Source organism: Rattus norvegicus, chromosome 14 (genome assembly GCF_021556685.1).
Source record: "Rattus norvegicus strain SHRSP/BbbUtx chromosome 14, alternate assembly SHRSP_T2T, whole genome shotgun sequence".
In the NCBI taxonomy this organism is placed as follows: Eukaryota; Metazoa; Chordata; class Mammalia; order Rodentia; family Muridae; genus Rattus; species Rattus norvegicus.
Window position 1 is genome coordinate 88,288,850 of NC_141547.1, and position 14,165 is coordinate 88,303,014.

Consider the following 14,165-nt stretch of genomic DNA (forward strand, 5'->3'; position numbering starts at 1 on the left):
CTCTGGTTTAAATACAATTTAATAGTCACTTCTCCATGGAAAGTTGCCAATGTCTGAAGGAAAACCAACTTCACTTTTCTCTGTTGTTTATTGACACTGGATTCTTAGTGTGGTAGATGACGAGGGTTCTATTAAGACAACAGTGATATAACTGAGGAATGTGCCGGGAAGAGGCAACTTAGGTTTCTTCACTGCTTAAGAATGGCATTCATAGATGTTTGCTCAATCTAGCAAATAGATTTATCCTTTCACCCAAGCTGAAAGGATCTGGGCTTGGATGGATTAACCTTTATTCATTTAGAAGGAACTAGAAGCAGAGGTAAAGGAGACACCTTTCATTTTAACAGGGCATGACAGGGGTGAGGATGTTAGAAGTAGAAACTGTGATGAAGGACATTCACTAATAAACTTACAATAATGTCCACTTCTCCAGAAGCATGGTCAGTCAGGGAACTTTGTCTGTTGGATTTGACAGCCCAGTAGCCGTACCTCTTGAGAAATGGTGACACTGTTTTATTCTCACTATGTTGCTTGAAATGTGTGGTTTGTTTAATTTTACCAGCTGCCCATGGAAAAATGATTATTAAATGTTTATCTGTAAGAGCTTGTCAGTAATATTTAGGTTTTGCATATTGAAAATGCAATGGGTCTAATGACTCCTTTGTGCTTATGAGGACAGCATTGGGTATTACAGAAAATGATGAAGCTAGGTATTGTAATTTCAGTTATGAAGCACTGAAAATCTTTTCATGGTTTTTAATTTTTAATGTTTTATTTATTCATTCAACAAATATGTATCCAGGGTCTTTTATTCCTTTAAAGAACATTCTAGCAGGATGGCCTAGTAGAATGAGCTATGACACAGTGAGAGAAGTGTCATATGGGTCTCCTTATGAGAACAAGTCCACTCAAACTCTGATCCTCCAAACACCCACTGGTGTAGCCTCTATTATGGGTGCATTCCTCAGAAGAGGTATGGAACCATCTAGAGAAATGCGTCTTTAATTACTGGTTTATTACTCCAGATTTCTCTAGGACCTCATGTCTTTTGTTTGCTAAGAATTTCACCTTCTCTTAAGCGTCAAACATTTATTTTTTTTTCAATTATCCATTCACTCATCCTTGTTCGTTTATTCATTAAGTCATCAAATATTTAGTGAATGTCTTCTGTGTGAAAAACATTATGCTAAATTCTCAGCATAGTGGGTCTTCAAGTTCGAATGAAGAAGTAGATACTGGGAGAAAGCTGTTCCCTGGACTTTATGAATGATCTGTGAGCCACAGCACATAGATCAGGAGCTTCCCAGTTGTTTGCTGTTGTCATTTTCTTCACACCCCACCCACTCAGGCAAAGAAAGGGGGTTGAGGCATGTTTTGCCAGCACTTTATTAATTAAGATGTTGGCTCATTATAGGACTACTTTTCCTGAAATATTTTCCCTTCCTCCCTTCCTCCCTCCCTTCCCTTTCTTCCTTCTTTCCTTTCTTGTTCCCCCTCCCTCCCTTCCTTGTTTCCCTTTCCACCCTCCCTCCATGCCTTTATTCACTTCCTCTTCCTTGTCTCAGTTGTCTTCTTCTTTTCCTTCTCCTTCTTCTCTTTCTTCTTTTTTTCCTTCTGAGACTTAGTCTGTTTATGTAGCCCTGGCTGCCCTGAAACCCACTATGTAGATAAGGCTGGCCTCAAATTTCAGAGATCTGTCTGCTTCTGCTTCCCCAGTGCAGGATTAAAAGTGCGTATCACAATGCCAGATTTCTGAAAAGTTTTGATATTATTTGATATAGGAAAGTGTTTTTGTTCTGCGTGACATTTAGAAATTTCACATAAATGTTTAAGAATACAAGTTGGCTTCTGTCTGAAAGCTTTTACCTCAACTTAAAAAAACATTCATTTTTGTTTTTCCTACTCATGGTTGATTTATAGAGGGCTGTGCCAAAAGGCTTGGCTATGTAACAGAAGAGTGACTACCACATGACAGGAAAGATAAATGAAGTGAGAGTTACATCATGTCTGGGAGGGAGCGCAAAGTATAAAAGGGTTTTATACTCCTTGAGTAGTTCCTCAGATGTATTTTAGGTTAATAACAAGGTAAACAATATAACATTATGGAGTGTAGACTTGTAGGACAGATATTCTGTTGTGTCCTTGCATGGCTTAGATCCTGGAACCATGAGTAGGGATAGCAAGGGGTGAAGATATACTATACACAGATGCAGCAAATTTGGAATGTCTGGGCTCTCCAAGGGAGAAGCTATATCATGCTCAAAGTACAGCGTTTCATTACGTGCAGTAGAATAGGGATGTAGTTTATTGCATACAGATGTTCAGAAGGCAAGGTTCTAAAACACAGCCAAATGTTGTAGACAGGGTTATCACATACATATAATTAGGGGGTGTGGTTATTAGTAACACCTGAACAAGGAAGCAGGTGTAGCTAATCACAATGGAAGAGGGTCCGTAGGGACGTAGTCTCTGTACCATAAACCTCCAGGGGGACAGCTCTGGTGGAGCCTTTCAATATCCACATCCAAAAGGCTTTGCCATCTGTCTGTCAGTTACTTCCATGGAGCTGAGTCACTGGGTTTCTTGACCTGGCTGTATCCATGTCAAGCAATACTCATTCATTCAGGACACTACTTGCTCCCTACATTCCCCTCTTTCTTGTTTCTTAGATGTTCAGGATAAATCTTCATGGTTAGTGCAGGGATATTTCTCTGCAGTGCTTGACCCCAGACCACAAGAAGGATCCTACCAGCTGCTATGCCCAACAAAAGCAAAAGGAATGCCTTAGCAAGCTTAGGATCGGTGGCTCCAGCTAGGTAAAGATAATTTTTTGTGGGATTAGCAGGAGAAATAACTTGGTCCTAAGCCTTTTATTTTTTTTTTTACTTTTCTAGGATGTGCCAATATAATCAGGCTACATCCATGCCATCATTATTGTGGGTCTCAGTTATTTCCCAATTATAGCTACTCAAGCATCCATAACCTATGAGACATGTTAAATCCTGTCTAAGTTACAGGGCTATAACTTGTGCTGAATGGATGAATGGATGGAGCCCAGAGGTACTTCAGATGGTTAGAGAAATTCTCACCAAAATGGGAGAACTGGTCAGTGTATACAGGAGGAAACTCAGTCACGCACTCACTCATCATTTTTCCTAGTATCTATTTTCTCAAGTTGCCAAATTAATTTTCTCTTTCCCTGAAAACCAAGGGCACAATCCATAATGCAGCCCAAGAACTTATGAAGTCTCCACCCCATTCCATTATATTCCAAATATCCAAACCACCAACATACAACTACCTATTTCTCAATTTCACTGTTACAAGAATCTCTCTGTAAATACAGATATCTTTAGATCCCACCTTTTAACATATAACTGCCTACCTATAGATTCTGTTAGCATGTAACTGCCTATCTCTAGATTCCTCTCAGCTGCCTATGCTGAAATGTTCTCCCTTCCATTCGTTTATTCCCTCTGTTACCCTTGATTCTTTCTTTGCTTTATTTGTGTGCTTCTCATACAAGCATTCCCCCTTTTTCTAATCAATGAGAGTTCCCCATAGCCAGTGTGTCTACTGTTTGTGGCCCTGTTTGGGCACCATCTTCTGTATCCTGCATGGCTCCAGGACTGACCTAACTGGGACAGCAAGGGAATAAAGAAAGGACAAACACATGGATGCAGAAAGGTTGGGTTCTGGTATGCTGAGCTCCTGGATGGAGAAGCAGTTGCCCCAGACAGAAGCTCAGCATATTTATTATATACAGGTAGACAGGGAGCCCGGGTCATGGTATGTAGCACTCTATTTTGGATAGTAGTTGTTGGCACTAATTTCCTTCTTGTGTTTATGACCAGGTTACTTGCAAGCCCGGGATCTGCCCAGCCGGGGTGTTCTTCCTTTTGTTCAAGGACTTCTTTGTAACACTGGCTCACGCTGTAGAAACATCAGCTTTGAGAGTTCCACGGATCACCGTTTTCGGTATGAGAAATATAAACTTCCTCCTTAGAACTCCTAGGATGGTTTCGTATGCTGCCCCCTTTCCCCACCTTCTATAATGTCATATGCTTTATTTTTTTTAATTCACACTTAGTGATCTAGAATGTGTTAGGGACCTAGAATTCAGAGTTAAAAACAAATTTCTTTTATTGTTCAGATTCACATAAGTCACGTCTACTGATGTCCACTGTGTTTCAAGACTCATAGCACGTTAAATGTTGATGAGGAAATTTTATTTGCACTTAATGATTTCCTGTTGTTAAGCTCTGATTTTAAAATTACTTGCTTAGGTTTTCAATTGGGTGTAGTTGGAAAATGACTGGTTTGGGGGCTACCTGCTAGGGGTTCTTACCATGCTACAAGGTGATTAAGATCTTGTGCCAGGTTGTGGTCAGAAGAAAGAACAGCCAGGCACTACTTTCCTTTCTGCACTAACACCCCTCAGACGCTCGATGGCTTTACTGGCTTCTTGGTTTCTTTCTTTCTTTTTTTTTTTTTTTTTGACAATTTCCTGTAATTTGTTTATTTTTATTTATTTATTTTTTCTCTTAGGATCATTTATTAAAAAAAAGTAAAATAATCACAAGCTGGATGCAGAAACACATCAATACATCATCCATCTTAATCCAGTAGATTTCATTCAAGACATGAAGGGATGATTCAATATGTGGAAATCCATTGATATAATTAGTATATAAAAACTGAAAAAAGTCACATGATTATATCATTAGATGCTGAAAAATATCGGGAAAATTCCATCATTTCTTTTTTTTTTTTTAAAGACACCTTCACACTCTTTACTCCCTTTACCTAATGCGTCCTTAATGCACAAACAACCTAAAGAATCCAATTAAAAGAATCGAAGTTTACAACACGGCGGGACAGCGAGACCGCAATGGTTCTGTATCATGACACAGTGAGTGAAGGGTTAATTTGGAATTTCTGCTCCATAAACTGTTCCCAAATGGTTTGCTGCACCCATAAGAGATAAATACACAATACTGCCACTGCTGATCCATAGCGTGGCTTCTTTTCTTTTCTTTTCTTCTCTTTTCTTTTTTTTTTAAGCTGCGCACAACTATTATCATTTTGTAATTAAAAGCATAAAATATATCTAACACCCAGTCCCACACTACATCAGTTATACAGAATATTTAGTTATCCATTCCATTATTATCCATTATTTAAGAAAGGCCTAAAATCTATATTATATCTTGCTAGCTTGTACACTATCTGATAACTATCCAATAAAATATGTATTTTCAGAGTTAAACAGCCTGATAGGCTATGAAACTAGAATCAGTCTTCAACCCCATCAGAAATCTGAGAATGACCAAATATCTATACACATAGGAAGCTTAACATTGCTTCCAGAACTGAGAGGTTGTAGAGACAAATCTCCACTAGTGCAGTCGCCTGTTAGGAACATGTGAGTGCAAGTCTTCAGTCTTCGGGCCCAAAATCAACTGACAGACTCTTGAAATGGAGATTTTGAAGGGCTAATCACCCTGTCTTGGCAGAGTTTATCAGTCAAATATTCTGCATAATTTGTCCTTTTCTGGACAGTATAGTCTGCAGATGAAACAGGCAGTTTTGTCAAGTGGCTGCCTAGCCACAAATTATTTCCTCACCTGAAGGTAGAGATGTTCACATTCTTCGTTAAATCCACCAAAGGGGAACAGTTAGGAGCAGATATGTCTCAAAAAAAGATAAATAACTTTAAATCTCATACTTTGTGGATTTCTGACGTTTGTGAAAACCATCTATGTATATGAGACTATCTGGACTGTTGTCTTTATATCTTTTTTTTTTTCAGTTACTACTGTACTTTATTGTGTTCAACCAAATCACCATGTTACAAAAATAGCAAGCTGCCATAATAAAAAATAAGGCTCCTCTATCCAGCACCAGATAGCATCATTTTACTTTCAAGCCTAGAAATTGCACACTTGTATATAAACCAACCGAAGATGAGGATTGAGAGTTCATCTTGGTGGATTTTTCCTTTGATGAATATGAAGTGTCCTTCCTTATCTTTTTTGATGACTTTTAATTGAAAATTGATTTTATTTGATATTAGAATGGCTACTCCAGCTTGCTTCTTCTGACCATTTGCTTGGAAAGTTGTTTTCCAGCCTTTCACTCTGAGGTAGTGTCTGTCTTTGTCTCTGAGGTGTGTTTCCTGTAGGCAGCAGAATGCAGGGTCCTCATTGCGTATCCAGTTTGTTAATCTATGTCTTTTTATTGGGGAGTTGAGGCCATTGATGTTGAGAGATATTAAGGAATAGTGATTATTGCTTCCTGTTATATTCATATTTGGATGTGAGGTTATGTTTGTGTGCTTTTCTTCTCTTTGTTTTGTTGCCAAGACGATTAGTTTCTTGCTTCTTCTAGGGTATAGCTTGCCTCCTTATGTTGGGCTTTACCCTTTATTATCCTTTGTAGTGCTGGATTTGTAGAAAGATATTGTGTAAATTTGGTTTTGTCATGGAATATCTTGGTTTCTCCATCTATGTTAATTGAGAGTTTTGCAGGATACAGTAACCTGGGCTGGCATTTGTGTTCTCTTAGGGTCTGTATGACATCTGTCCAGGATCTTCTGGCCTTCATAGTTTCTGGCGAAAAGTCTGGTGTGATTCTGATAGGTCTGCCTTTATATGTTACTTGACCTTTTTCCCTTACTGCTTTTAATATTCTTTCTTTATTTTGTGCGTTTGGTGTTTTGACTATTATGTGACGGGAGGTGTTTCTTTTCTGGTCCAATCTATTTGGAGTTCTGTAGGCTTCTTGTATGCCTATGGGTATCTCTTTTTTTAGGTTAGGGAAGTTTTCTTCTATGATTTTGTTGAAGATACAAAATACAGAAGGTTGTGACACAGTCAGGACAAGGACTCAAGCTTTAGAGTGGTGGGGGTTGTAATAAGTTCTTAATGGAGTGGATATATAATATACATCCTGTTATAATATTTAAAATTTCAACATTAACACTCTCTCTGTTTCTTTCACTTTCTCTGTGTCTCTGTTTCTGTCTCTTTGTCTCTGTCTCTCTCTTATTCTATGTGTAGGTGTGTGTGTGTGTGTGTGATAGAGAGAGAGAGAGAGAGAGAGAGAGAGAGAGAGAGAGAGAGAGAGAGAGAGAGAGAGATGGTATATACAGATGTTAAAGGAAAATCTGGGGCAATTGATTCTTTCTTTCTACTGTGTGGGTACCAAGGGTTGAACTCAGGTCATTAGGCCTAGCAGCAAATCGCCTGACCTCTAAGCTATCTCAGTAGATCTTGTTTTGTTTATGCTGAAACAGGGTCTTGCTATGCAGCCCATGGTGGACTCCAGATCATGATCCCCCTGCCTCACAGTGAATGCCTAAGGGTGTATTCTCTGATGCCTTGATATAAAACATTTTTGTTATATTTTGTTTTATTCTCTAATTAGCTTACAAGGTGACAGTTTTCCTTATGGCATATTCTTGCATGATTACTTTGGACTGACCTTCCTCCATCCCATGGTATCCTTTGTCTCTCCTTCCCCATTTAAACTCTTGCACCACCCACCGTTCCCCTTTCTACTTCAGCTCTATGAGTGTTTTCTCATCCTCCTGTCCCTAAAGGCCTCTTCCTACCTCTGTGGGACCTTTTCTTATCTCATAGCATCTCTCCATTCTCACTGCTCTAGAAGTGCACAGATATTTAAAAATAAAAACATAAAGAAGGTGTGACGCCTGTCTTTCAGAGCTTGAGTTACCACCTTTAGTATATTTTCCAGATCATTCTACAAATTTCATAATTTGATTTTTTCTGTATAGGTGAATGAAATTCTATATCGCGTATGGCCCATGTTTTCCTTACCCATTCATCTGTTTATGAACATTTAGGCTTACTCTGTTTCCTTGATTTTTTTTTTTGAATAGAGCAGGAATAAACAGAGATCCATTGTGTTTTGGGTCTGTGCTTAGGAGGTTTTCTTTGAGAAACTTCTACACTGGTTTCCATAATGGCCACATCAATTTACACTCCTACCAACAATGACTAAGAATTCTTTTTCTCCCACAGCAGTCAACATCCATGAATGTGACAGATTTTTCCACATTTTAATGCCTTCTTTACCTTCTTCTGAGAGTGGTTTTTTAATTATTGGATATTTTTTATTTACATTTCAAATGTTATTCCTTTTCCCAGTTTCCCTTCCATAAGCATCCCATCCCCCCCCCCCATTCAATTAGGGTGTTCGCCCTCCCCGACCACTCCCCCATTCCTGCCTCCCTGCCCTATAATTTCCCTACACTGGGGGGGGGGTGTGTCCAGCCTTAGCAGGACCAAGGGCTTCTCCTCCCATTGGTGTCCAACAAGGTCATCTTCTGCTACATATGCAGCTGGAGCCATGGGTCTGTCCATGAGTACTCTTTGGATAGTTGTTTTGTCCCTGGGAGCTCTGGTTGGCTGGTATTGTTCTTATGGAGTTGTAAGCTCCTTCATCTCCTTCAATCCTTTCTCTAATTCCTCAATGGGGACCCCATTCTCAGTTCAGTGGTTGGCTGCTAGCATTCACCTTTCTATTTGTCACGCTCTGGCAGAGCCTCTCAGGAGATGGCTATATCAGGTTCCTCTTAGCATGTACTTCTTGGCTTCATCAATATTATCTAGTTTTGGTGGCTGTACATTATATATATATATATATACATATATATATATGCACACACACATACACACACACACACACACACACACACACACATATATATATATATATATACATACATACATACATACATACATACATATATGGGCTGGACCCTGGATACAGTACCCTTTGCCTTACAGAAGTTTTACAGTTTTATGAGGTCCCCTTTGTCGATTCTTGATCTTAGAGCATAAACCACTGGTATTTTGTTCAGGAAAATTTCCCCAGTGCCTATGTTGTGTGAGGTTCTTCCCCAGGTTTTCTACTATTTGTTTGAGTGTGTCTGGTTTTATGGAGGTCCTTGATACACTTGGACTTAAGCCTTGTATAGGGTCATAAGAATGGGTCAATTTGTATTCTCCATGCTGACTTCCCGTTGAACCAGCACTTTTGTTGAAAATGCTATCTTTTTTCCACTGAACAGTTTTAGCCCCTTTGTCAAAGATCAACTGACCATAGGTGTGTGGGTTCATTTCTGGGTCTTCAGTTCTATTCCACTGATCTACCTGCCTGTCTCTGAACCAATACCATACAGTTTATATCACTATTGTTCTGTAATACTGGTTAAGGTCAGGAATAGTGATTCCCCCAGAAGTTCTTTTCACTATCCCGGGTTTTTTGTTATTCCAAATGAATTTGCAAATTACTCTTTCTAACTCTATAAAAATTGAGTTAGAATTTTGATGGGGATTGCATTGAATCTGTAGATTGCTTTTGCCATTTTTACTATATTAATCCTGCCAATCCATGAGCATAGGAGGTCTTTCCTTCTTCTGAGATCTTCAATTTCTTTCTTCTGAGACTTGAAGTTCTTGTCATACAAATCTTTCACTTGCTTGATTAGAGTCACACCTAGGTATTTTATGTTATTTGTGTCATTTCCCTAATTTCTTTCTCAGCCTGTTTGTCCTTTGAGAAGAAGAAGGGTACTGATTTGAGTTAATTTTATACCCAGCCACTTTGCTGGAGTTGTTTATCAGGCTTAGTAGTTCTCTTGGGGGTATTTTTGGGGTCCCTTAAGTATACTATAATACCATCTGCAAACTGATATTTTGACTTCTTTCTTTCCAATTTGTATCCCTTTGACCTTCTTTTGTTGTCCGATTTCTCTAGCTAGGACTTCAAGTACGATACTGAACAAGTAGGGAGAGAGCGGGCAGCCTTGTCTAATCCTTGATTTTAGTGGGATTCCTTTAAATTTCTTTCCATTTAGTTTGATGTTGGCTACTGGTTTGCTGTATATTGCTTTTACTATGTTTAGATATGGGCCTTGAATTCCTGATCTTTCTAAGATTTTAACATGAAGGGGTGTTGAATTTTATCAGATGCTTTCTCAGTATCTAATGAGATGATGGTTTGTTGACATAGTGGATTTTGTTGATGGATTTCTGTATATTGAACCATCCCTGTATCCCTGGGATGAAATCTTCTTGATCATGATGGATGATCATTTTGATATGTTCTTGGATTTGGTTTGCAAGAATTTTATTGAGTATTTTTGCATCAATATTCAAAAGGGAAATTGTTCTGAAGTTCTCTTTCTTTGTTGGGTCTTTGTGTGGTTTAGATATAAGTGTTATTGTGGCTTCATACAAGGAATTGGGTAGTGTTCCTTCTGTTTCTATTTTGTGGAATAGTTTGGTCAGTATTGGTATGAGGTCTTCTATGAAGGTCTGATAGAATTCTGCACTAACCCCATCTGGTCTTGGGCTTTTTTTTGGTTGGGTTTAATGACTGCTTCAATTTCTTTAGGAGTTATGGGATTGTTTAGATGGTCTATCTGATCCTGATTTAACTTTGGCACTTGGTATCTGTGTATAAAATTGTCCATTTCGTTCAGATTTTCCAGTTTTGTTCAGGATAGGCTTTTGTAGCAGGATTTGATGATTTTTTAAATCCTCAGTTTATGTTCTTATCTCTCCCTTTTCATTTCTGATTTTGTTAATTTTTACACACTCTCTGTGCCGTCCAGTTAGTCTGGCTAAGATTTATCTATCTTGTTGATTTTCTCAAAGAACTAGCTCCTGGTTTTATTGATTCTTTGTACAGATCTTTTTGTTTCTACTTGGTTGATTTCAGCCCTGAGTTTGATTATTTCCTGCCTTCTACTCCTCTTGGGTGAATTTCCTTCTATTTGTTCTAGAGTTTTCAGGTGTGCTGTCAAGCTGCTAGTATATGTTCTCTCTATTTTCTTCTTGGAGGCACTCAGAGCTATGAGTTTTCCTCTTAGCACTGCTTTCATTGTGACCCATAAGTTTGGGTATGTTGTGCCTTCATTTTCTTTAACTTCTACAAAGTTTTTAATTTCTTTCTTTCTTTCTCTCTTGACCAAGCTATCATTAAGTAGAGTGTGGTTTAGCTTCCATTTGTATGTGGGCTTTCTGTCATTTTTGTTTTTATTGAAGACCATTCTTAGTCCATGGTTATCTGATAGGATGCATGGGATAATTTCAATCTTCTTGTATCTGTTGAGGCCTGCCTGTTTTGTGACTGATTATATGGTCAATTTTGGAGAAGGTACCATGAGTCGTTCAGAAGAAAGTATATTCTTTTGTTTCAGGATGAAATGGTCTATAGATACCTGTTAAATCCATTTGGTTCAGACTTCTGTTAGTTTCACTGTGTCTCTGTTTTGTTTCTGTTCCATCATCTGTTCATTGATGAGAGTGGGGTGTTGCAGTCTCCCACTATTATTGTGTGAGGTTCAATGTGTGATTTGAGCTTTAGTAAGGTTCCTTTCATGAATGTAGGTGTCCTTGCATTTGGAGCATAGATATTCAGGATTGAGAGTTCGTCTTGGTGGATTTTTCTTTTGATGAATATTAAATGTCCCTCCTTATCTTTTTTGATAACTTTTGGTTGTAAGTCGATTTTATTCGATATTAGAAATCCTACTCCAGCTTGTTTCTTTGGACTATTTGCTTAAAAATTGTTTTCCAGACTTTTACTCTGAGGTAGTGTCTGTCTTTGTCACTGAGGTGTATTTCCTGTATGCAGTAAAATGTTGGGTCCTCTTTATGTATTCAGTCTTTTAGTCTCTGTCTTTTTATTGGGGAATTGAGTCCACTGATGTTGAGAGATATTGAGGGATGTCGAGGGACCAACAGTTGTTGTTTCCTGTTATGTTTTCCTGTTGTTAGAGGTGGAATTATGTTTGTGTGGTTATCTTCTTTTGGATTAGTTGAAAGAAGATTACTTTTTTGCTCTTTCTAGGGAGTGGTTTCCTTCCTTGTGTTAGAGTTTTTTTTTACCTATTATTTTTTGTAGGGCTGGATTTGTGGAAAGATATTTTGTAAATTTGGTTCTGTCATGTAATATTTTGGTTTCTCCATCTATGGTGATTAAGAGTTTTGCTGGATACAGTAGCCTGGACTGACATTTGTGTTCTCTTAGGGTCTGTATGACATCTGCCCAGGATCTTTTCGCTTTCATAGTCTCTGGTGAGAAGTCTGGTGTAACTCTTAGAGGTCTGACTTTATATGCTGCTTGATGTTTTCCCCTTACTCTTTTAATATTCTTTCTTTGTTTTGTGCATTTGGTGTTTTGACTATTATGTGAAAGGAGGAATTTCTTTTCTGCTCCAATCTATTTGGAGGTCTGTAGGCTTCTTGTATATTTACGGAAACTTCTTTCTTTAGGTTAGGGAAGTTTTCTTCTATAATTTTGTTGAAGATATTTACTGGCCCTTTTAGTTGGGAATACTCATTTTCTTCTATACCTACTATCCTTAGGTTTGCTCTTTTCATTGTGTCCTGGATTTCCTGCATATTTTGCATTAGGAGCTTTTTGCATTTTGTGTTTTCTTTGAGTGTTATGTCAATGTGTTCTATGGTATTTTCTGTCCCTGATATTCTCTCTTCTATCTCTTGTATTTTGTTGGTGATGCTTGCATCTATGACTCCTGATCTTTCTTAGTTTTTCTATCTCTAAGGTTGTCTCCCTTTGTGATTTCTTTATTGTTTTTATTTCTATTTTTAGATGTTGGGTGGTTTTGTTCAATCCCTTCACTTGTTTGGTTATGTTTTCCTGTAATTCTTTAAGAGATTTTTTTGTCTCCTCTTTAAGGTCTTCTACCTGTTTACTTGTGTTGTTCTATATTTCTTTAAGGGAATTATTTATGTCCTTCTTAAATTCCTCTGACATCATCATGAGTTGTGATTTTAAATCAAAATCTTGCTTTTCTGGTGTCTTGGCATATCTGGGGCTTGCTGTGGTAGAGGAACTGGGTTCTGATGATGCCAAGTGGCCTTGGCTTTTGTTGCTTAGGTTCTTGCCCTTGCCTCTTGTCATCTGCTTATCTCTGGTGTTAGCTGGTCTTGCTCTCTCTGACAGTGCCTTAACTCTCCTGTAAGCCTGTGTGTAAGCAGTTCTGGAGACAGGCTGTCTTCCAGCAAGATCTTAGTACAGAGAGCTGTGGGACTGGGTCAATTCTAGGCACAGGCAGAAACCTGCCGAGAGTTTTTTTTAAAGTTTTCATTGTAGAATTCTTTTGTTTTTTTTTGTTTGGGTAATTGCAAGGTATTTTTATGGCATCTGAAAATGGCCTTGTTTACCTTATTTCCTCCTCAGTATCTTTGTCAGTGTTAAATAGAAACGCTACTAATTTAGTATGTTAATTTTGTAGCTGGCAACTTTCTGGCAAATATTCATCACAGTAACAGTGGGGTCTTTTTGAGAATTGCATTGTTGTGTTTTTTTTTTTTTTTTTTTTTTTTTTTTTTTTTTTTTTTTTTTTTTTTACAAAAGCCAAGGATATGTTTTATAGAGCACAGTTTGGTGAGGTGGGAGGGGTGCCTCAGTGGTTACCAGCCACAGGACTGGTGTAGTGCAGAATAGTGTTTATTTTGGGACATGAGAAAGGGAGTTAAGAAGGGAGTAGAGGCGGAGAAAGAGAGGAGACAGAGAAGGACAGAGATAGAAAGAAAAGAGGCTGGCAGGGAATATGGGGGGAGAGAGAAAGGGATCAGAAAGTCAGAGAGAAAAGGAGCAGAGAGAGCGAGGAAGGACCAAATAATAGTCAGGCCTACCTGACTCTTGCCAGGTAATTGTTGGGCAGAGCTTAGAAGGAATGCCAACATATATCATTTGCAAGTAAGGATACTTTGGCTTCTCCCTTTCTGATTTGTGTCCCCTTGATTTGCTTTTCTTGTCTTATTACTCTAGCCAAGACTTCCAATACTATATTGAGTAAACATGGAAAAAGTGGAAAACCATTTTTAAGTTCTGAATCCTGAATTTAGAGGAAATTCTTTCATTTCTCTCATTATTACAATCTTGAATTATGTGGTGTGTGTGTGTGTGTGTGTGTGTGTGTGTGTCTGTGTGTTACTATACCCAAAATATTGCTACTCAAATCGACCTTGGTGGTGGCAGTGGTGTTCCTCAATACCTACCCCAATGTTCTGGTTCTCGAATTGAAACACACACACACACACTCATACACACACACTCACACACACAGACACACACACACACTCAAGCACACACTCAGA

General features: G+C 38.4%; 1 protein-coding gene across 1 annotated transcript in view; it reads left to right on the top strand.

The window, feature by feature from the left end:
• Abca13 (ATP binding cassette subfamily A member 13) overlaps positions 1-14,165 on the top strand; it is a 484,842-nt gene that overhangs the window by 1,072 nt on the left and 469,605 nt on the right. The window contains exon 3 of the mRNA XM_087584614.1: positions 3,855-3,978. Within this exon, the coding sequence (XP_087440740.1) occupies positions 3,855-3,978 (124 nt within the window). The remainder of the gene's footprint in view (positions 1-3,854; positions 3,979-14,165) is intronic.